The sequence below is a fragment of the Aphelocoma coerulescens genome, chromosome 8 (genome assembly GCF_041296385.1).
Source record: "Aphelocoma coerulescens isolate FSJ_1873_10779 chromosome 8, UR_Acoe_1.0, whole genome shotgun sequence".
Lineage (NCBI taxonomy): Eukaryota > Metazoa > Chordata > Aves > Passeriformes > Corvidae > Aphelocoma > Aphelocoma coerulescens.
The window spans coordinates 14,245,717-14,268,068 of record NC_091022.1 but is presented as its reverse complement, the minus strand read 5'-3'; the positions used below and the strand labels follow the sequence as shown (position 1 = coordinate 14,268,068).

At 38.8% G+C, this 22,352-nt stretch overlaps 2 protein-coding genes across 2 annotated transcripts in view; one reads left to right on the top strand and one right to left on the bottom strand.

Annotated features, from left to right (window-relative positions):
* Window positions 1–22,352, bottom strand: part of PLPPR5 (phospholipid phosphatase related 5) — a 218,906-nt gene that overhangs the window by 181,334 nt on the left and 15,220 nt on the right. The window lies entirely within an intron of this gene.
* PALMD (palmdelphin) overlaps window positions 11,212–22,352 on the top strand; it is a 47,142-nt gene continuing 36,001 nt past the window's right edge. The window contains exon 1 of the mRNA XM_069022609.1: window positions 11,212–11,470. Coding sequence (XP_068878710.1) covers window positions 11,427–11,470 — 44 coding nt within the window. The 5' untranslated portion in view covers window positions 11,212–11,426. The remainder of the gene's footprint in view (window positions 11,471–22,352) is intronic.

Sequence of the window (22,352 nt, the reverse complement as noted above, 5' to 3'; positions counted from 1 at the left end):
TCTTACTATCAAGTTTATCTTTATAACCTAGCCACAGCAGTCCTTCCTATCCCAGAAAAGATAATGTTAGTGATTCTATAGCAAATGACCAGCAGATCTTTTCCTGGTTCCAGCATTGCAGTGTTTCATAACCGAGTGCAATGATTTTCAACATAGCCAGGTGACAGCTGCAAAACTTTTGTGTATTAAACTAGCTGCTAATTAGGAATAAAGTGTTTTCTTGAAGCTGTTCAAACTCTTAAAGTTGAAAGTGACAAGATCTGTTGTCCAGATATTCCTGTTCACTTCAGAGGATTAACAGCAGAGAGAAACTTTACTACAGACACACCAGTACTTTATAGGTTAGGAAAGACACCAAGGATTTCATTAATAGAACTGTAGATCTCTGAGGCAGAGCAGCACAGCCATGTACTGAGGTTCTGTGTGCTTACCCCTGACATGCAACTAATTAGAATTGCTGAAAAATGGGCACTAGCAGTATCACTCCACAATTATGATGCCCATTTTCATGGTCATGCTTTGTTCACCCTCCTGATGGCAGTACCTACAATCAGAGATGTAGAATAACATGAACACAGAGCGTTCTTACCCCCAGGAGCAATTTTCCTTTTTTTATTTGAATAGTCATATGCACTAAAAGGATGTGAAAAGACTGTCATTAAACTTAAATATGTTTAATGGCACCACATGCTGACTCAGAAATTCCTTTTCTCCACACCCATACAAGCAGAGGGCCTAATTGCAAATGCTTTATTACTGCGTTGATAAATGTACCGTATCATTCATTCCTGTTCAGAAAAATTTCACACAGCCTTTTTTAATACAATGTTTTTAAGATCAAACTCAGTATATCTATTTAGAAGAGCAATCTTAGCTGTAGTAAAAGTAATAATAATAACACTTACTGTACTTTAGATCTTCAAAGCACTGTATGGATATTAAGCAATTTGTCTCTCTTGGCAAGGACTTTAGTTTGCATTGGACAGTAAGTAGCAGCAGGTACCTTATTTCTTCTTTTTCTTTCTTCATTATTTTCACCTTTCTGTTTTATTCCACACAGGCTAGAAAAGTGTCACTTCTGTGTATATTGGAAATCTAGAAATTCCTTGCTATTGCTACTGAATGGTTTGAATTTGCTTTTACCAGCCAGAGCAACCCATCAGACCCCTATTATTGGTAAGATCTCTCAGGAACAGAAATGAGAGTCAACTTTCTTCTGAAGCTCTCTTGTCATAAAAATGGAGCTGTCTTGGGTAGGTTTCACAAGGAATATCCTCCTTTTTTTTTCTAGGTCAAATGCCCTTATTTACTATCACAGCTAATAGAACCAGAATAAACAAGATCTTGTCTTTTGCAAATGCTGGGGTAGAAACTCACAATGAATGCAGTTCCAAGGATGGTGTTTCCACAAATACAAGGATAAGTATTATTGTTCTTAGTGCTATTATTGTTCTTAGTGCCTTTCAAAGTAGCCCAGTGAAGCAGGGCTTAACAATCTCTGCTTTCCATAGGAGACTACCTCCTTTTTAGGTGGCAGAAGTGCAGGCAAAAGAGCCAGTTCTGCTTAGAAACTAGGGTCAAAGGTACAGTAACTGAGATCTGTAGAGCCAGAGCTTGTCACAGCAGCAATGAGTTTGCCATTCCAGAAATCAGTTGAACTTAAAACATATTGCACTCCAATTCCACCCAGAAACTCAGAAACTGCTACAGTCTCCATTCATCTTTGCAGCACCTCTTCTTTCTGTAAATGTTCAGCATTGTAAAGTACCCCTGTCCTTGAAATTTCTGATTGAACCCCAAGGAGACTGAGGAGTCTGCAGATGTTACAAGCATTAATTCAGTGGTCTCTGTCGTCAAAAAAGCAGTCAATGTTTAAGTGCATTGCAGCCATTTATCTTTTGTTTATCCAGGAAACTATTTCTATAAGCTTGTGAAGGGAACATTTTCAATAAACATTAAAATAAAAACATTGGAGCAGTTTGGCTTGTGGAACTTCTCCCAAAATTGAGAATTACCAACAGAGGTGTGATCTCACTTCTAAATTGTATCAACATAGATGTGAGTAATGTTCTCAGCAGCTGTGAATGTGCTGTGACTTAGTGTTGCTTCAGTGTCTTCACTTCCTATCTCCTAACAGTATGTGTCCTGGAAGTGCTCTGCCACGTGCTTGCTTCCCCAGGACTGCATGGATGTATCTGCAGAGGCAATTCTGAAGAGTTAAAAACCCAACTCTCTTCTTTCAGGACCAGTAGATCTGGAGAAAGCAATCCCTGCCCAGTGATCAACTTGTCCTTTGCCAATACCACCAAACAGTGCTCCAGGAAGAAGCAGGCTGATATTTTGCCACAGAGACAGCACTTTTCTGTCACACAACAAAAAAAGACATTAGCTTCTTAGATGCCCAAGTCAATCATCTTTGATTCAGACACGTTGTTAAGCTTTTCCCTTGAAAAAATAACATGCACATGGTTTATGTTTCCTATTATACCTAGAGATATATTCTGAATTCTTCTTTGGAGCTTCAGTGGCTATAGATTAAGTCCTGATGACAAGAAATTAAGAAAGTGGAGGGTAGGACTTGCTAGAAGAATTTATGCAGCTGAGGACAGAATACAAGACTTCAGGGTCTGAAAGTGTGAAGCAGAACTGTTTATCTCTGATGCCACATAGAAAAGATTTCTGAGCTGATTTATTGCATAGCTTTGGAAGATCAACACAGTTACATAGAAAAAAAATTTTCTTCTTTTCAGAACTATAAACCTATATTTCAAAAGCTATTGCTGAAGGGGAGGATTAGATGAAAAGGTTGATCCGTGACTCAGTTTTCAAGGGCAGGTCTCTTGCTACTTAACCCAGGAATTTTCCCAGTTTTCTGTTGCATTCTATGCTGCCATCATCTGGCTCTTTTCATAAAACTTGACATTTTCTAAATCTCAGTTATCTCCAGGCCTGAATTTCTCATTGGGTACAAATCTTCAACGCTTTCCATGATGATCTTTCACAGTAAGACTTTACCTTTTCTCAAGCAACAAGCACCTCTCTGCAGCTACCACTCCCAGAATATTTACCCAGACTCTGGGCCAGGCATCCAGCTCCCTAACTGAGCACTCAAGACAGAGGGAGGATATTAATTTATGTGCCTTCTCATACTCCAACATACTATTCTGATTCTAAATCTCTTCAAACATCTAGCAGAGATTTCTTGATAGCAAGCCAGTTACTTGTAGCATGCCAGCCACCAGCATCTATCATCAGACTATGCCCTCCTAACTTAGGGAATGCAGACATTTGGTCATGGAAACCACCTCTCCTACAGTAAAAGGGTGTTACCAACTCTCTCAGTGATTTACTTAAATATACACAGGTTGTTTACTTACTCCAAAGCAAATCTTATGTTCTGCCTGATGGGGCAATGATAAAAGGTGACAGAGCTTTCCAATCAGCTTACAGAGATCCAAGGCCACACTGCTTCCAAGACATCACAACCTTCACCTCCTTCTCATATGTCTGGCAACCAGAGTACTGTGTAAAGATTCAGAAACATTCTTCTGGCTAAACTCTGGATTTCTGATGGCAGGTAAAACTCTGAGGGAACCATGAAAGCATTGGCACTAATGCAGACATGGGGAAGAACAATACATGCAATAAACTTTGCTTCATCTTTAAATTGCAGCATACCACTCTGGGTTCTGAGGAAAGGCGATTTTCCTTGAGCATTTCCAATGCCTGGCTTTTTGTCTACTTTGATATTCCCAGGAGCCCTCTGTCTCTGTGCATGCCAGGAAAAATCTGCCTAGCAAAACATGCTCAGCTGCTTCGTCTTCCTGTTAAAGGATTCACCTAACCTGTTTTGTAGGTAACAAGGACAGGAGAGCAAGGTTGCCTCTCTGCTGTCCAGCCACACCCCAGTTCCAAGAGAAAAAAGAAGGATGCTACACAGAACATTTCTGTCGTACATGAACTGCAAACAAGCAAGCACAGCACATCCCTCTGTCACAGCACACATCAATCAAGGCATGCAGTTCTTGACAGGATACTAATCAATCACCACAGGGAGACAGCAGCATGGGGAGACATTCCAATATGTTTTCCTTCATTCTTTTCCCTGAAACAGGAGAGGCAGGTTAAATAAGGCTCTGCTGGAGCTTATGATGCACATTTTTCAGGGTATAGGAATTACTGCATACAAAGGAGACTTTGAGGCCTATAAATTAGAATGAACAAATCTTGGGGCAAACCAGAAAAAAAGGGCATATTTACATAGGGACTGTAAGAGGAGATGAACCTAAAAAGAGAAAAGAAGCCAGGAAACTTGGTCTTAGAAACATGAAAAATGGCTGCTTGGTTTTAATTTCCCCATCCAAATCCTGAGAAAATCTACAGAGTCAAAACTGAAATTAAATAGACACTTCTTTAATGAACAAAGTAAAAACATGCCTAATATTTGGATATGCAGAAGCAACCACTTTTTTTGCCTCAGTACTAACTTCAAATGGCAGTGTGCTGAAATTTACAGGTTCTGTATCAGCTATTTATTTTTGTAATGACAGAACAGAAGTGGGACAAGGTGGCTGGACAGCTGTATCAAACCTCCATTCTGTATTCAAACCTGAATTGGACCTGAAGCAATTCAGGTCTTGAGGACCGCTGCATGCCTCCCTTAAAAATCTTCACTGCTCTAAGTACTAGATGAATGTCTCCTTATGCATCCTGGCAGAACTGGGCTGAGACTTTCAGGTCCACTTGGGAACTGGCAGAAATGGAACTGGGCTCCCAAGGTTTGAAAGAAGTATCAATCCTAATGAAGCAACACAGAAAGTAAATATGTACATCTAAAAGTACTCATGTCAGCACAGTTAAATATTGGAGGCTTGAGGAAAAACATTTCATACAGTTGCTGGTAGAAGAAATGCAGACAAACCCTATATTATCCCTATATAGCATTGTATTTATTTCTTACACAAGCAGTTTTCCTAGCCTTGACTTGTGTAGCTGTAGAGTAAGAAGAAAATAAAGAAGCAAACCATGTAGAAATATGTGCCCTGTGTTCCTCACTCAGGGATTAAACAAAACAAAGAATGCTTCATTTCAATGTTCAAGCAGTCTGTGTTTCTGAAGAGTGCTGATGCCCTGTGATATCTGAGCGAGGCAGCATTAAGACTGTACACACTGTATTCCTCCTTGCTTTATTAATAAAACAATAATGAACTCTGTGGTGCAGAAGCAACAGAACATGCTGCTATGAAGGAGACCTCAAAGCCCACTCAGCTGCTTCACTGGTGTGTATTAAAATTAATGAGTTTCTGCTGCAGAAAGAAAGAGGTGTCCTTACAGGGGAATGAGATCTATGATCTTTATATCATAGCACAACCACTGAGAAGCACAGAAATCTGCACAGCTCAGTCTCAGAAAATAAATTTCTTTTTACAGGAGGAAGGTGAGGATGGGCTGAATACACTTGCTGTACATATTGAAAGAGGGGATAGGAGAGTTTTTCATTTGCATCTTAAGCACCTTCCCACTAGTAAAAACTGGATTAAGGCTCTCTTCCTCCCCTCACCCCCATTTTTATAGCTAAGAGAGAAAAACATTGGCAATATTGAATGCCAACCAGCAGCTGCGGCTGCTAACTCAGCCAATATAACCACAATATTTAATAGCTGTCAATTAAAGAGCCCTGAAATTAAAGAGCCCGTGTATTTATATATGGGAACATATATCTGGAGGTCAGCACGTTTCATTAACACTTTTGTTTATGATGTCCTTCACCGTGGCTTTGAGCTTTTAATGCTTTCCAGTTAACGAAGCAAAAGTTTGAAGCAACTATTAGATTGGTAAATAATACAATTTTTTAAATGTTGTTTCATTAAGACAGCTTGGTTTTATTCCCAATTCTTCAAGGCTTCATTCAACTGTAAAGAGGAGTTAATAACACACTGCTACAATAACATCTCTGTGAAGCTTATTTCCCACTTAAGATCTCCAGTGAGAAACAAGTTACTAGTGTGCTTCATATCTGAAATGCACATCAAGTATTTTGTGAGCTCAGTTCAAGCCCTTTGCTTGGACTGAACTTGTAAATGGAGAGTACTTTTACCACAGATTATCCTAATTCTATAGAATAATTGCCTCAAATTTTAAGGAGGATCATTTTCTTATCACTTCCTTTGCTTAGGTGCTACAGATACATTGACCTCTGATACATTAATGAATGCTAGCTTCAACCATAGTTTAAAACTACAGTCACTAAATCATGATAAAATTCAGAAAACCAGGATCAACTCAAAACTTCTCTGAACTGTCCTGTAAGTATTCCCATTTAATGAGGATATTTGATTTCAATCTATTCAGATTTGACTTTTATGCACTTTCTGTTCCAGACTTCATTGCAATCTACAGAGAACTGCTACAGAGCATGAAAAAAAAAAAAGGGATGGAGAAGGTGGGGAGGCAGGAGGGGGACACAGACAGCACACAGGGTAGACAGACAGGACCAAACAAAAAAACAACCAACCAACAAACAAACACAAAATACTCACACCAAAACCAGACTTGAGGAAGCATTAACAATTCCATTTCCTAATGTGTTGGCTATGATTTACACCTAAAAATCTTTGCTATGTCACTGGTGTTGAACTTTGTGTTTTCCACAGTATACCTACCTCAGTCTGCAAACTGCTCCTGTTCTAATTTAACCAAGTTCAACCTAGTAATAGTATCATCTAAAAGCAGTTGTTTTGTTTATCTCATTAAAATCCAGAAATTTGCTACACTGCCCTGCCATTAAGTCCCTGTCAGTCCAGAAGTATTCCATTAGAACTGCATGAGTTCATTAATGAAATACACTTTTCTTTTAGTCTCACTACAGTCAAGCTTTATCAAAAACATACTACATGAAGAAACATGGTATCTGAAGATCAGCCTCTATCACTTCTCTTTTGGAGAAGGTTTTTGGAAAGTCAAGAAAGAATATGGAAGTGAAAATCTGTCCCAGAAGACTCCAGACCTGGTTATTTATGTGACGTAAAGAGAGGATGATCTATTTTGTCACTTGCCTGTTGCTATCGGGCAAACCTCCCTTTGTGTCTCTTTCCTCTCCCCTACTTTTGTAGATGAGGCAAGCCTGAACTTAAGCTCTAGAGAGTACCTGGGGAATACTCTGATTCTGGGGATCATTTGAACCCAAAACCAGCTGATTCCAGCTTGTCCAGTTTAAGCAAAGCACAACCTCAGTACTGAACAATCTGACATCTATACAGTAAAATCTCAGTCTGGGATCTGGCAAAGAATTGATTTCCTTCCCTCCTAATACAGAGAAAGTGCAGTTGGGTGTGTTGCCCCACAGAAGAGTAATTGTTAAGAGACATTCCACAAGTACTTTCAAGGCCAAAGAGCCAGAGCCCATGTCTGCTAAAAGGAACCATAACAAGAAGCCAGAGGCCATGTACACATCAGCAAGGACTGGAGTTCACTAGAAACAGAACTGTGCAATGAGACAGTTGGTGCTGATGACCTGACATGCTACCATGAATATATCTTTAGGGTTTATCTAAAAAAAAGCCAGATCTGGTCCCACTAGGGACTGAATGCAGTCAGTGAACATTGAAAATGCTCTTGGAAAACATTGTCCTTTCAGTTTAATCTAAAAGACATCCAATAAAGCACCCCAAGACTGCTCCATGATATGAATCAAAGCACATTTACCAGGAACAAGCAGATTAGCTTCAGAAGCACATTCCTGATCTGAACTATACTACGAATCTAGACGCACTATAAATTCTTCTGTATGACATCCTAACAGCACAGTGTACAGAGAGGAAAAAAATACTTTGTGCTATGCCCAGAGATGCATCCCTGAAAAGTGGAATCAGGATGCATCTTCAAAAGTGAAGTGATGCTATGTAAAAGACAGATAGGCAAGCAATTTTTTAAAAAATCAAAGATAATGGAAGGAGGCAATTTAAGGTAATTCTACTCCCTTTAAGAGTAAAAATTGCTTTTACATTTCAATCAAATGAGATCATCTATGCAGCATAATCCACAGAGAAAAGCACTGTGCAGTGTCTCCTCTAGTGTCTTGCATGTTTTTCCAGTGACATTCAAGTGACAGAAAAAAGATCAGGATTTTTTACAGGCTTAAGACCTTTGACACTCTCAGTTTATCTAATCACACAAAATTAACCAAAGGTATTTTGACATGCCTCAATGGAAATAAAATTCTTTTTATTCAGACAGAAATTAAATATAGTAACAAAACTCCAAAACAATTTATTCTCAGCACTCTGTGAGAGGCTAGAAGACAATAGCAATTTGTATATATTTGTCTGGAAATGTTTACAACACACTTAAGAATTTCCTTCTTAATTAAGGAATTTCAAAGATACTAATGTCAGTGGTGATCTGGTGCCAAATGAAACACAATTTTTATCCACTGCAATTGCTCAGTTCTTAATGGTCATGGGTAATATTTGCAAATCTTTAGAGACTTCAAGTCAAGCTGTGAACCTGCATTTCAACACTGCAATATTTTTACCCAATTTTAAGAAAGTCCAAATATGTGCAGCTCTTGACTGATTTAGGTGGCACTACATGAGAACTACGTAGAAAGTTGAGACATCGCACACTTTGTTGCTGCCTCTCAGACCTGGTCAGTAGAACAAAAAATAATGAAGCATAAAAGAGCTGCCCTGAGCTGTTCAGTTGCTTTTGTGTTCTGGTTAAACTGAGCAACAGTAAAAAAGATGATACCATAACAGAGAAGGAAAAGGTGTTCTTTTGCTTTGAAGTGGTTTTCGGTTAAAATTCAGTAGTAGCAAGAATCAAAAGAAAGTAATCAAGAAATTATCATGAAACCTATAGTACTGTGTAGCAGTTCTGGGAACAAAAATTACCTCTTCAGACAAACGAAATTCCTGTAGTCCAGCAAATAATGTTAATGTCAAGCGACAGACACTACTATATCAAGACAAAAGTCTCAGTATAACGTAAAGCCAAAGTGGTCAGTGGTCCTTAATGTACATGTGTGCATAGTTTTGGTTGTACAGCACTGACTGCATTATTCTGCTTTATGCATCACATAGGCTCAGGTATTGCTTTCATGAATAAACAAAAAAAAATTACGTTATGAAGGTAAATTTTCTTACCAAAACCTGACAGTTCTATCTCTTCTTTGTCCATCTTTTCTCAATATTTGTGTAAGTTCATTAAATTATTCTGGTTTTAATGTCATCATTCAGGCATTGTTTTACTCAAATTTGACCAAACCATTCACAGAATACCAGAATTAAACCTTTGTAACACTTGAACATGGCATGCAGTAAGTCTTTATTAAAAAAATATACATAAAGATCCATAAAAATTATATAATTATGTCATTCGTTAACTTCTGAGCCCCTTTTAAAAAAGCTGATAGGCTTGTAAGAAAAAAAATAGTTCCGTGTGTGTATTTTAGAGATCATTAAAAAAACAATTCCAGAGGGAAATATTCCCAAATAAGATGTAATGCTGGAAGCGGCAGCGGCCACCAGAGGGAGACCCGGCCGCGCCAGAGCCCAGGGAGCCGGGCAGGACGGTGCAACACCTGCCCGCACTGCGAACACACGCACTGCTGACAGGCCGGCGGGACTTCAAAGCAAAGAACTCTTTCTAAAGAAAATATTTGAAAAATTACAGCATTTGGGTTCCTATGCAACCTAAAGATGCAAATCTTGAATAAAGGAGTTGATACTCAGTGCAGTTAAAGATTAGTCTTTTAATCTCCTTTAAAATTATTTCCTTGCTAGTATTTAACATATTTTTCTTATCTTTTCCTGAAGAAAAAATAATCTGGGCAACACAGGAGAAGAAAAGGATTTTTAGGAGTTCTACCAGGCCAAGTGAAGAAAGGACACCTACAAAACTGTATTTTCCAGTTCTTTTATGTTCACCTACCCAAAAGATGGGAAGAAGTCAAGAAGGAAAGCCAGGAGGTGGTACCATGACAGAGTTCACCAGCCTTCAGTCTCTGCTGGTAGGAGTCCAGGACTCTGACTAGCGAGCCTCAAAAGCCTGTAGATCTCCCCATCAGCAAGGAACAGACCTTCTTTCTAGCTGGTAACCTCAGGCATCAGGAGTTACCTCTGGGAAATGGGATACTCTGCTGGCAGAATACAGCTTGGATCAGCCAAGTTGTGTGGACTTGGTCACAGATTGCCACACAGCTGATGCTCTGTGCTAACCAAAGCCTGTGCCAACCTACTTTCACTGATATTACAAAACATGTAACAATATCCCAGCTGGCCTTTGAATATTTCCACATGGCAGAGACATCCCACATTGCCAAAATGGAAACAATCAAAAAGATCATGCTTTTCTGTTGTAGTTAAGAGCTTTGCCAGTCCCTGAAAACTCTACTGCAAAGGGCTATGGCCCCTCACATTTCTGACCTGTTCACAATCTCCCTGCTTCCTCAGCTCTATGTTCCTGACATATCTGTTTAGGGAAGCAGCTTTTCCAGATTATTCAATTTTCTCATATACATCTTGAGTAGTTCAAAATGAATATTCCTTTGACTAAATCCCCTGCAGATTTGATGGAGACATTTGCTGTTATGGAAGTGTATGTTGAATCCTGCAGAGTCTGAGGCTCAGAGGGCATCCTGTCAAAAACAGAGCCATGTTTCCTTTCGTTCTTCACACACAACTAAATGGATAAATCGAGGTGTCATGAAACTTGACACAGGAAAATCCAACAGGTGCCATGAAATTATTGCTTTCAAAGCACTTTTGCATGAAATAAAATATGTATTGATTACATATCCAATATAGCATTCTCATTGTATCTCTAAGAAAATTTAGCATTCTTAATCACAGAAGTTCCATTTTAGAATGCATTTGCTGTGATTTTTCCTGAGTACTGTCAAGACACAGTTTCATTTAAAACAGTTCATCATATGAAAGTTTATAATTTTTTAAAAAAAACAACCTTTAGCACCTGCCCAGAATTTTTATCTGTTTAGAAATTACAGTAAATCACAGTCTTTACCTCACCACTAATTTAGTTAGGATATGTCCAGAACAAAGGGCCACAATAAATGCCAAAGTGAGGGCTACACCCACTTATAAATCACACAGCCCCAGGTCTCTGAGTAAGCAGGTTAAAAATTTACTGGATTATAACTGACGTACAAAACAACTAGGTCCCTTCAATGATAACTGATTTATCAGAGGAAAAGCCTTTAGCAAGTATTCCTTAGCTCACCACGGACATTTCTAAAATATCTGTTTCCATGTGTTTATCTTAGCCCCCAAAAAAGACTTCACCTGGATAGATATGTGCATGAAGAAAGCACAAAAACATAGCATCAAAAGGATTTATAATCTCAGACTGCTGCTTCCAGTGCTCTACCTTGTCAATTGCTAAGTGGTGGTGATAAATGTGACATCAAAATGCAGTCTCACACTTTGGTTTCTGAACATCAACAACAAAAAAGGTAAGGTCACAATTTCTTAAAAACTATTTAGGCTGCATACTGCTCTTAAGAAATATGTCTATCAAAATCTGCCATTACATAGTATTTTGATCCTGCTCTTCATTCTGCTTTTCTTACTTACTAAAAAAACCATTTCCTAGTTTATACATCTACAGTTATGATGTGGATCTGGAGTAGGAGTTCTTGTGCTTTCAGATGTGGGAGGAAAGGACAGAGAACTACTTGTATGAATGCACTATAATTTCAATGCCTTTGTGCCAGCTCACAATGGATGAGTATCTATTTCAAAGGCAGAGCTACACAAATCTCAAAATGTATGTCTGCCTGTGACTACAGATATTCTTGAGAGACAAGGAGGAAATGGTAAGAGAGGACAGAAAGACAGATGGAGAAGGAGGAAGACAGGGTTATTGAAAACTAGTTGGATTTAATCTAAACTTTGTAAACCTGCTTCTGTGGCAATAAATAGTATTAGAGAGTGACTTTGAATACATAAAAATACGATGGTCGCTGTGCTGATTTGGCCATCAGCAAAGCAGCAATGCATAGCAATAATCCCAATTTACATGGATACACAGACCCTGTGGTTTGGCCTTAATTTAAACCAGACTTTTTCACTGCCAGAACTAGAATAATTTATTTTCATATGCGAGTCTAATTAGCCAGTTGTAGTTTAAACATTCTGTATGATCAGGAAAAGCATTAAAAAGCACTGTGAGGAGAGCCTTCACCAAGTAACAGATATATATGTACAACAAATGTATAAACAAATACTACTTCTTTGCTCTCTGCATATTCCTCAGAGCTATATCCAGCAATAGATTGCCTTAAACATCCCCCACACTGAGTTTCCTGCTGTTTTATGGGATGATTCCATTATCAGAAGTCACATTCTCATGAAGATTTTGTCTGACCTAACTTCTAAGTCCCTAACCTTCATAAATTACAATTCCTGCTCAGCTTTTCTCACTCTCAAAATGGGTTATTTCACCTTCCAAACACTCTAGCACCTTAACCTTCTCTTTAAGTTGCTGAAAAAAGGTAATTTAAATCTTCTCCTTCTTGCCTCTCTAAATTATATCCTCAGATTGAAATAAAAGGACAATCTCAATTTTCTCTGCTTTATTTTGCCCCTCCCCTCCCTAGCCCTGACCTATCTATAGATGCCTGCACAGACAGAGCTCTTCTTTTGCATGAAGGAGACATTTACCCTGACTTTTACCCTTCTGTCACACTCTGCTTTAATAGTGACACACAGACTATTCATTTCAGATTTAAGTCTCAGAGAAGAAAATTAACCACAGTGATTTTTTTCCTGCTTATGGTAAATTATAGCCTTGGACATTCATTGTTTTGGATCTGTTTTGGTAGAGATATTTGTATTAGGAAAATATGCAGATGAATTGGGAACTGGTTTAGAAACTACCAAGTTTCTTACATGCTTTCACTCTACCTGTTGGTGTTCATTATTTCATTTAAGTCATAACGTAAAATATTGTGGTTTTACCTTTAATATGCTAAGTTACAAATTAAATTAAAGTGTTCTCATGTGGATTACCTAGGAATGTAGAATCTCAGTTCCAGTGTCAATCAACACACCATGCACATCACAATAGAAGTATCAATGCTTACACAAGGCATCCAAACACACTACATGAAAGAACACAAAGATGAGAAAGGAAAATCAAAGCTGATTAATGTGGTATGGATTCTAGGACACTTTGTTGAACTCCGAAATCTACCTTACTTTTACGGTGAAGCTTGCACATGGAATTGGTAGAATGACACTCTTCCACAAACTTCTAAAAAATATTGCTATGAAATTAGTTTAATCTCAGGATACCTACATCAACAAAGGACTGCTCTGCTAACTTCTTGTGAGAGGTATTAAGCAGATGCAGGTTAACGTAGTGAAGATTTTTATTGACTATGGTTTTAAAAATATCACTTATTTTAAAAATAACAACACATCCAACCTCAGGCACAGAGAATGCTGAAATCAAATTCTGGCAGCTTCAGTCCAACAAATGGCCATTGATTTCTATAGCCTTTTTTTTCTGAGGAAAGGACATCATTAAGTTGTCTCAGTATTTGTGTGCTTCTGTTGACTAAATATCATGGTAAATTCCTCTCAGAAATCCATGACCTAAACAAATAAAAAGGTTTTCCAGATTTTCAGCAGTGGTCTAGTGCCATTCCTTTTCTAGTTAGCATCAGAAAAATGTTTTTTATAAAAAACCTGGTGGGACTGTGTCAGAAGTGGCAGAACGTGGCTGTACAGAGCAAAAGGCAGAGGGCAAACAGCAGCCCTGCGATTGCCTGGCACTGTCCGTGTCACCTTCAACCTGCAACTTGTACAAATCAGTCACAACCAGCTCTGCAACTGATAGCAAAGTTTATCTGCACACAGGAGCCTGTAGGATTTCACTAATTCAACTGCTTGGAAGCAGGAAAGAAAAGGCATAATAGGTCTTGCCATGAAAGTCTGAAGGTAAAAGGGTTCAGGAGAGGGTGGTAAGGCTGGGTGTTATGGGGAAGTCTGTGCTGACTCAGAGTGACAGCAGTAACAGCCAGTTCGACTGCGGTCTACCAGTGCACACAATTTCCAGCAGCGCTACAGAGCAGCACTCAGCAGTGGTAATCATAGCTCAGCACCTTTCCAGCTGTTTCCAGGTGGTTTTTTCTGTAACAAAACAGAGTAACTCTGTGGAAGCATTTGAATCAGAGTAAACTGGTACTCACAGAACATGATCACTACTTAAGAGAGATGCTTCTATTTATTTAAAGACACTTCAAGTTTTGAAATTCCAGTGGGAATTCACAATCTGCAATGGAAACACAGGGTCAGGTTCTCCAGTACTACCCATTTCCATACATGCCTAAGGACAATGTGACTCCCATCAAACACTACAAAGGTGTGGCTATAGGGTTTTTTCCTACCTATAGCTTTCTACATGTAGCACCTAACCTTCACTTGTTATCATTTTAGAAAGTATTCCTTTGCTTATGCTAAAGCCAACACACTTCTCCTATTCCTTTTAATTCCTGCACACCTTGAAGTACCTTTGTCCATACTGATTCTTAAAGAGGCTCCAAGAGCCAAGTTTCCTGGAGGCTGATGGTAGGCAGTGAGTATGAAAGGGAAGCCGCCAGTGAGCAGCACTTACCTATTAGCCATTAGCTAGGGAGACTCCCACTCCATCTGTTGCATGAGAGAGATTTCAACAGAAAGATTACCCAGATTTGATAAGGAATATTCCCAGCATGGGAAGGACTCATGCTTAGTAGGTGGTAATAATATCAGTCTAACATTTAAAGTGTGTCAAGCAGTGTAAACGGGTTAAAAATATTTCATTATGGAATCATTGAGGTATAAATTAACTCAGTGGTGCTATGCTGAGAGTTTAATTCTCAAATTCATATGTAATTTTCTACTTTGGATGAGCCAGACATTGATTGAAATAGTCAACATAGACCTGTGAATAAATGAAATTATGGAAGAGGAGGTGAAATTTTTCTGGGTTTACTTTATAACACTGTACTTACTTTCAGTCTATAATATAATCCCTGAAATGAGCATACCAAAGAAATTTTCAGACAATTAGCTCGTATAAGACTTTGGAGAGATCATTGACACAGCAAACACTTGACAGACTTGCCAATGAATGTTCTTATGAAAACAAACACATTGAAGCTACTGAAGTGCTTCAACTTCTCAAAATGTCTGCTGGGGTCCAGACATCAAGTCCTGGATGACTTGTTACACACTATTCCCACAAAGCAACCATTTCTAGTAATTACATGGTCTATATGTATATGCTAATAAACTTATATAAAATAGGACTTTTTACTGGCATTTTTACTAGCTCTTTTCCAACAAAACGCCACATGAAAGCTACAGAAAAGCATGGGTCCCTTTGTAATATATATACATAAACAGAATTACCATTCAGTTAATAATCCATTTCCATTTTCTAATCTGATTTTAAGACAGGGAGATCACAATATCTTAGTATTTAACAGTGAAATGAAATCTGGTGTGTCTAAAGCTTGTTATGGAAAGTTGGAATATTTTTTACATGTCCATTTACTTGTAACTTCATTTGTCCAGTTCTATTTTTGAATGTGCAAAAGTGCCTTAACTATACAGTTATTCCATACACTAGGTAAATCTGAGAAATAACCCAAGAAAGCAGCATTTTCTATGCTGAACAAAATACTGTGTATCTCTGGCTGCAAATTGCAGAAAAGGAATAAACACAGTAGCTGTGATTTTTTTGGGAGGTCTGAAAATGCTGCCTACAGAACAAAAAAGGCCAGATTTGTAGGATCCTGGATCTGTCAGAAAAATTACAGAAGACTTCTCTTAAATAGTTGCAGACATCTGTGTCACTGTGGTTGCACCCATAATACCTGACCCACTCCCAGTTATAGAACAGGATCAACCATCTAGAAGTATATCAGGCCAAAGGCTCAGAGATCCTTGTACTTTAACAGCTGTACATGGCCCCTGAGCCCAGTTCTAAAGTTTCTGCTGATGACTACAATGGAATTTGGGTGTGAATCCATTCACCTTCAATTCCTCTATCTAGAATGTGATAAGACCAAGCCAACAATTCAGGCTACAGTTGTGCTTATACTTAAATGCCTTCTTTTCCTGTTTGCCACATTTCCTTTTTTTAAAGGCCATCCTGTGGGAATAAAGAGCTCAAAAGCAAAATGAAATAATAACGTTTTGCATTTCATAATGAGATGTTTAGAGCACTCATCTTCCTTCACATTATCAAACATTTTTCCAGCTCACAGCTATTTCAAAGATGTATTTGAGGTCTGGGCACAAACAGTGCTTTGTTTCTATATTTATGGTAAGATCTAATTTCTTTGTATGTAAAGATTACAGATGTTTTCCATTTTCAAATAGATGGCATTGCAACTTGCTTCATTCAGAAGAAAGTTTCCATTCATCTGGAAACAGCTAATATTGGCAGTGCTAGCTGAGCAAACAGTAAACTGGAAAATACAGCAGATGTTACATGAGAGAGAATAAAGTAGGAAAATTAACAAACATTTTTCTCCAAGCCTGGGCTTGCCCATCAGTTAGTTTCACCGTGATGGCTGCCCAAAAGCAGGTACTTGAAGGCAAGTATTTTTCTGCTACATAAACTGGAATTTATTGCCAAGTATTTGTAACTTGCTCTAGGTTGCAAGTGATGTGAGTCAGTCCTGTTGAAATCATTATAGTGTGGTGCTAAAGCTGGGATATTGGGGAAAACTACCATGGGGATTATCAGGTACAGAAAATGCAACCCTCCAAGAGAAAAGCCATCACAAGGAGTATAAAGCAGCTAGTGGAAAAAAATCTGAGCATGGGTTATGCTCTTCCTAGTGGGATCACACAAACATTTATGCAAACAAGTTCCACTAATTTTTGTATCAGCTTAAGATACAGATAAAATAAGTCCCTACATTAAGAGTTAGGGGAAAGGAGAAGAAAATATTTTTCCCTGCTAGTGACCTTGACTGCAACCGAGGTGAAAGATTGCAAAGACACCAGGCTACCATGACTTTTTTACACACAGCAGAGAGGATGAGGTAAAGAGACAGAAATCTAGTAGTAAAAGGAGCTCTATGAAGTCTTTTGGGCATTAAGAGACCTTTAAATGCAATGGCAGAAACAAAACATTGTCACAGAAATGCCTTTTACCCTAGCTGACCCATCTCCTCATTTTCCCACAGCATACTGATGGGCCTAGGCATGATTCTTAATTGTTTCATGAGATTTTTTTCATGTTTCACTGAAAACTGAGAAAAGGCAAAACCACTTCTTTGCAAATGCAGCTTTTGAACAGGCAGCAGCATGACTCATCATGAATAATGAAAAGCCACACTAAACACTGCAACCATTAGAGATAAGCTCTCAAAGGGGGATTCTCTTGTGAGATTCAGCAGTCTTTATACTCAGAAAATTGGGACTTAGTAAAATTAAAACTCCTCTGACTGCAAAGATACCCAAAGAATGAATTTGGCCCTGGATTTTATGGAATGTCTGATTAGCCAAAAATGAAATCCAAAAGGCTCAGGAAATGCCGGGGTAATCTTATGCCCTTTCCCCCTCATACAGCAAGTGTAGAGCTCCCAGCTGACTGAAAAATACCCAGAGTGATGTGTGTCTTGACTGTCATTTTTCAATGCTGCTGCTGCTAGAAATCAAAGATTTATGTTCAAAAAGAGCTTTTTGGCAGAAATTCCCAATTGCGCTGCAGAGCAATTCAGTGTACTGAAGCACATCAATGCAGTTTGTTTTATATTTGGGCAGGGGGCAAATACAGTCCTCTATAGACTTAATACTTAGCTGCCATTTCCCATATTCTCTATCTCCAGGCAACAAGCATGAACTTGAATCTGCCCAGGCAGAATTTGTAATTATATGTTTTGAACTACAAATGCTTAATTTCTAGGTGCTCTTTACCTTCTCAGCTCCTGCATTGAAGAGATTACCATGCCCTGGGACTGCTCAATTGAGTCCAGAGAGTCAGCAAATTCCTAAGTAAGAACAAGACGAGACTTTTTTCTAATTAATCCTTGTATTTCAAGACATTGTTTTGCACAGTGAAACATCACTAAACTCTGTCTATCAACATATCACTCTACATAAGAATTAGAATTCAGAGATGCTTAAACTAGTAATAGATGACCGCTGTTTTGGCATTGGCATTGTGATCCATGCAAAACTGAGCATAAAGATGGAGAGAGTCCATTCCCTAAGTGGAATTTTTGCTTGAAGTTCAAGAACTTTTTTTCAAAATAAACACTTCCTTTTCAAGATGTTCAGAGTACACAGAAATTACCTTCTTGAAGTAAGAACTGCAGTAAGAAGAGATTAATTCCCATGTACATGGAGCTTTTCAAGGGCTTCCAAGTAGAGGCTAAATCATGTTATTACTCCCAGCACAACTCTACAACATCTCTCAAAATAACAGACAATGATAATGTTCCTTACAAAGTCAATGCTAGGGGAGTAAAGATTGTATTTGTATTTGCATGCATCTTTACAAAGACACTCACAAGAAACATTGTTTTAGAAAACTACCCCCAGGGGTCTACGAATGAGCCAAAACCTACCTACCTTAAGCATGCCACTGAAAATGACTTCTAGCTTTCCAGGCAATTTTGAGCACCACAAGAGTAATGTTCCTTTGGCTAACTACCTCATCACAGATGAGGTGCTAAACCCTCTGGCTGGCCCCTCCATCAGCCCAAGCTTACAATATCTCAGTGGATGCTATAAAGAAATTGCATTGCACAGCCAGAACCTGCTTTAATAAATTTGATCTCTACAAATAATTAAACTACTCCCCCCCACCACCCCAAACCCCAGGAGCAAACTTTGTGGAGGACTAAAGCTCTTTGGAACCTCATGCTGCTTGACAGTCCCGCCAAAGCTGCTCAGACCTGATTCTGTGCATTGCTGACAGCAACTTGAAGGTTTCACATCAGTTTTAGGGGACTTAGACTAGATGTGAACTGGTGAACAGACACAGAGGGTCAGGCTCTACAAAGTGGGGTTCCATAAATTTCAGGTTCCATATATTAAAGTCCTAGACACATTGAGTTGTTAATAACCATTTCCCCATGCTGCAGGATGGCAGGATCACAATCAGTCACTATGAAGTGTGTGCTGGTACCCATGTCTCACAGTCATGGTGTAAAGCACCTACAGACATTTCCTTGGCAACATTAGTTTAATCCAGTATAGAAAGCAAAGGGGATTGCTGGTATCCTCAGAAAGAACCATTATCACACCAGGACTTCAAAAGAGAACAACTCTCTCTTACATTAGATCCCATCTCAAGCAGTGTCTTTCTGCTCTCAATGAGTTTCATGCATCTGATGATTGTGTCACTGTGTTGTTTCCACACAGCTACTGTGTCATCTCATATTTACCTGTCAGAACAAAACACAGCCCTCTTTCATAGGCAGTGAAGATGCCAGGGTCTGACAGAACATGTCTAGAATCTCCCCACCCACCACAGACAGCCAAGCTCTACAAGCCTTACAGGTTCATCCCAGGAGGAATGCCAGTTTCTGTGTTTCCTTTTTTGAAAGTGCTTCCTTCTCTGCAGCTGAACAAGTAATACTAGATGTGTTGTTGGTTAACCTTCCCATGCTCTTACTTCTCCTGCAAACAGTCGTTGGTAGAAGTTTACTACTGTTTTTACTGATGCCACACCAACTCCTGATCTATGTCCCTCCTGTAACTCAATTTCTTTGTCAGAATGAGGTATCAGCTGAGCAAGCCCTGCCTCATTCCCAGTGTGGGAGCTGAACTGCTGATCAAAGAGCTTTCAAGCTTTGTTATTATATACCTGATGAAGGCCAGACAAAAGGCCAAACTATAGAACACAAACCTGCTTCTTCAGCAACTTACTTTCTCATGTATCAGTTAACTTTTTTCCTAGTGTTCATCATGATCTCTGAACCTCATGATCTCTTCCCTGGTTTATGTGTTTTATTACAATTAGATTTCTCCCAGAAGTTCAAGCATGATCTATTTGAATGTTTCCAGAGGTGTTAAGGTACATCTCAGAGTTAGTCATTGACACGAAATTGTACCAAAAATAAAATTAAACCAAATTAATCAAAAGCAAGTAGTGGGCTTCCTGTATGCTTTCCTAATTTTTTCTTTTTCTGGTCTGAAATACTCCTTTGGGGGTTAATTTTCCCCTCATCTTGCTCATTGTGAGTACTACAGCCCAGAGAAATGTCCCACTATCAATGATCATTCATCAGAAACATCAGTTTACTCTCATATTTTGTGTGTTTGGAACCATGACATACTATGTTCTACCCTTCCCATTAAATTTTGTAACCTTTCAGGTAGTGAAATGTTCTGCATCTATCCCAGACTGGAAGGTACTGTTGCGAAAAAACACCATGAACACCCCAAGCCAGGCTATTGTCTAGAATAAACACAGACAGCTGAGTTAGAAAAGGAGTTATCTAGTTACAGCTAAAGTTAAGGGAGTAGAAGGCTAAGTAATTCCATCTAGTTTCACATGAGCTTTGGTCACAGTAAACTTTGAATGATGTTATGTTATTTAAAGTACATTAAACATGTTTTCTAGCAGCACACTTCACCTGGTATTGATAAGGTCTCTAACATCATCAAAAAAGGTAGCACACACAAGGTATCACAGATTCAAAGCCAAGACTTTTATGAAGACCCCTTTCACTTTCTTAGTTTATGAGCTCACCACTGGCACCACTGCCTGCCCAAATGTTTGTAAAACACCCAGTATGACTGGACCACAATATGCAACACTGGTGGTAAAAGACTGCACAGACTGCACTCTGCCAGTGGTCAGATCTCTGAGTGAAGGAGCAGTTATTTATAGAGATACACACGTAAGAAGAATGTCTGTATTTATGGATTTTACATTCCTAGATACACTTCTTAGTAATATGCATGCCTCATCACCAAACCAAGCACCATCATCTGTTGATGCATGACGTCAGTCTGGTTGCTGATTTAGAAAGGGCAGTAAGATGGGATCATAGAATCATTAAGGGTTGGAAAATACCTCTAAGATCAGCTGCACTATAGCCCTCTGTGAAGACAGTCAGCCTGCTACACTCAGTGTCAGCATGCTATGAACTGAGAAGTCAGCCAAGCTACACACAGAGACCTTTTCTGAGAGGGACTAAATCACATGACAGGACCTCCCCTTGGCAAACCGACAGGGCCAGGCTGCTTTTAGCAAGGACAGCTACTCCTGAGAAAGGATGGTAATGGCATAAAATGGTTAGCATAGGAGACTGTACAAGGGCAAAGCACATTTGCTAATGATGACTCTAGTACATTAGCCTGCTGCTGGGTCCATGCCATCCAAAATAATTTGTTAAAAGATAAAGTTCTGGAGACCAATAATTCACAGAGGCCTATTGCAACAGAAATAAATTAGAACAGAGACATGATTTGAAACATAGGCAGCTTATACTTCATGGTGAGCTGTTGCTTATGAGTTCCAGCATTGTCAACAAAAATCAAGCAGTTGCTTGCATTCTTTTCTGGGCTGGGCTGGCCTGAATTTTGGTAGCACAGTTTTAGCAGTATTTCTTTATTACTGTGGTTGGTTGCAATTGTTATTTTGCATGGACATCTATAAATGAAAAGGCTGTTCAAAGTGATTTTTTCCCAACATTTATTTTATCAAATGACCAACTATCATTTTAGGTACATTCCAAATTCAAACATCATCTAAATTGCTGTGCAAGGAAGAGTCCATATTCAGCAATGGCACACTTTTCTGGGAGCTAGGAAAGTGCCATTCTCCCCAACTGTCAGATGGGAAGCAGGAAATACACAGAGAAGCAGGGCTGGTTTTCCTGACTTACACAGATTCATTCACAATTTGTCTTGGCTCATGAAAAAACAGTGAAAGGACACCATCTTTACACTCACATTTCTTGATTCATGGCACCAAAAAGAATGGGAAATTCAGTCCCTATTTGAAAATCAGTCAGGTTCTGGATTACAAAAGCTTACTGCTTAAAATGTACAAAGTGGATTCAGCAACTGTCACGTGTCTTGTAAATATATTCTGTAACTGGTACAGTAGGACTGTAGATGATACTATAATACTGAAAGGCAAATAACCTTCTACCCAGGATAAATAGTAAACTCTGAAGTGTTAAAATTTTTAAGAATTTCTTCAGGAAATGTTAAAAGTCAAAAGGAAACTGAAAAAATATCAATAAGAAACCTTTTTAAATTGCCCTTGATAAGGCCATTTTTGTATCATCTAATCAGTCACTTTCCTGAGCATGCTAAGAAATTTCTCAGGTTTTGTCATAGGCTTCATCATTTTGCTTTTGTCACTGC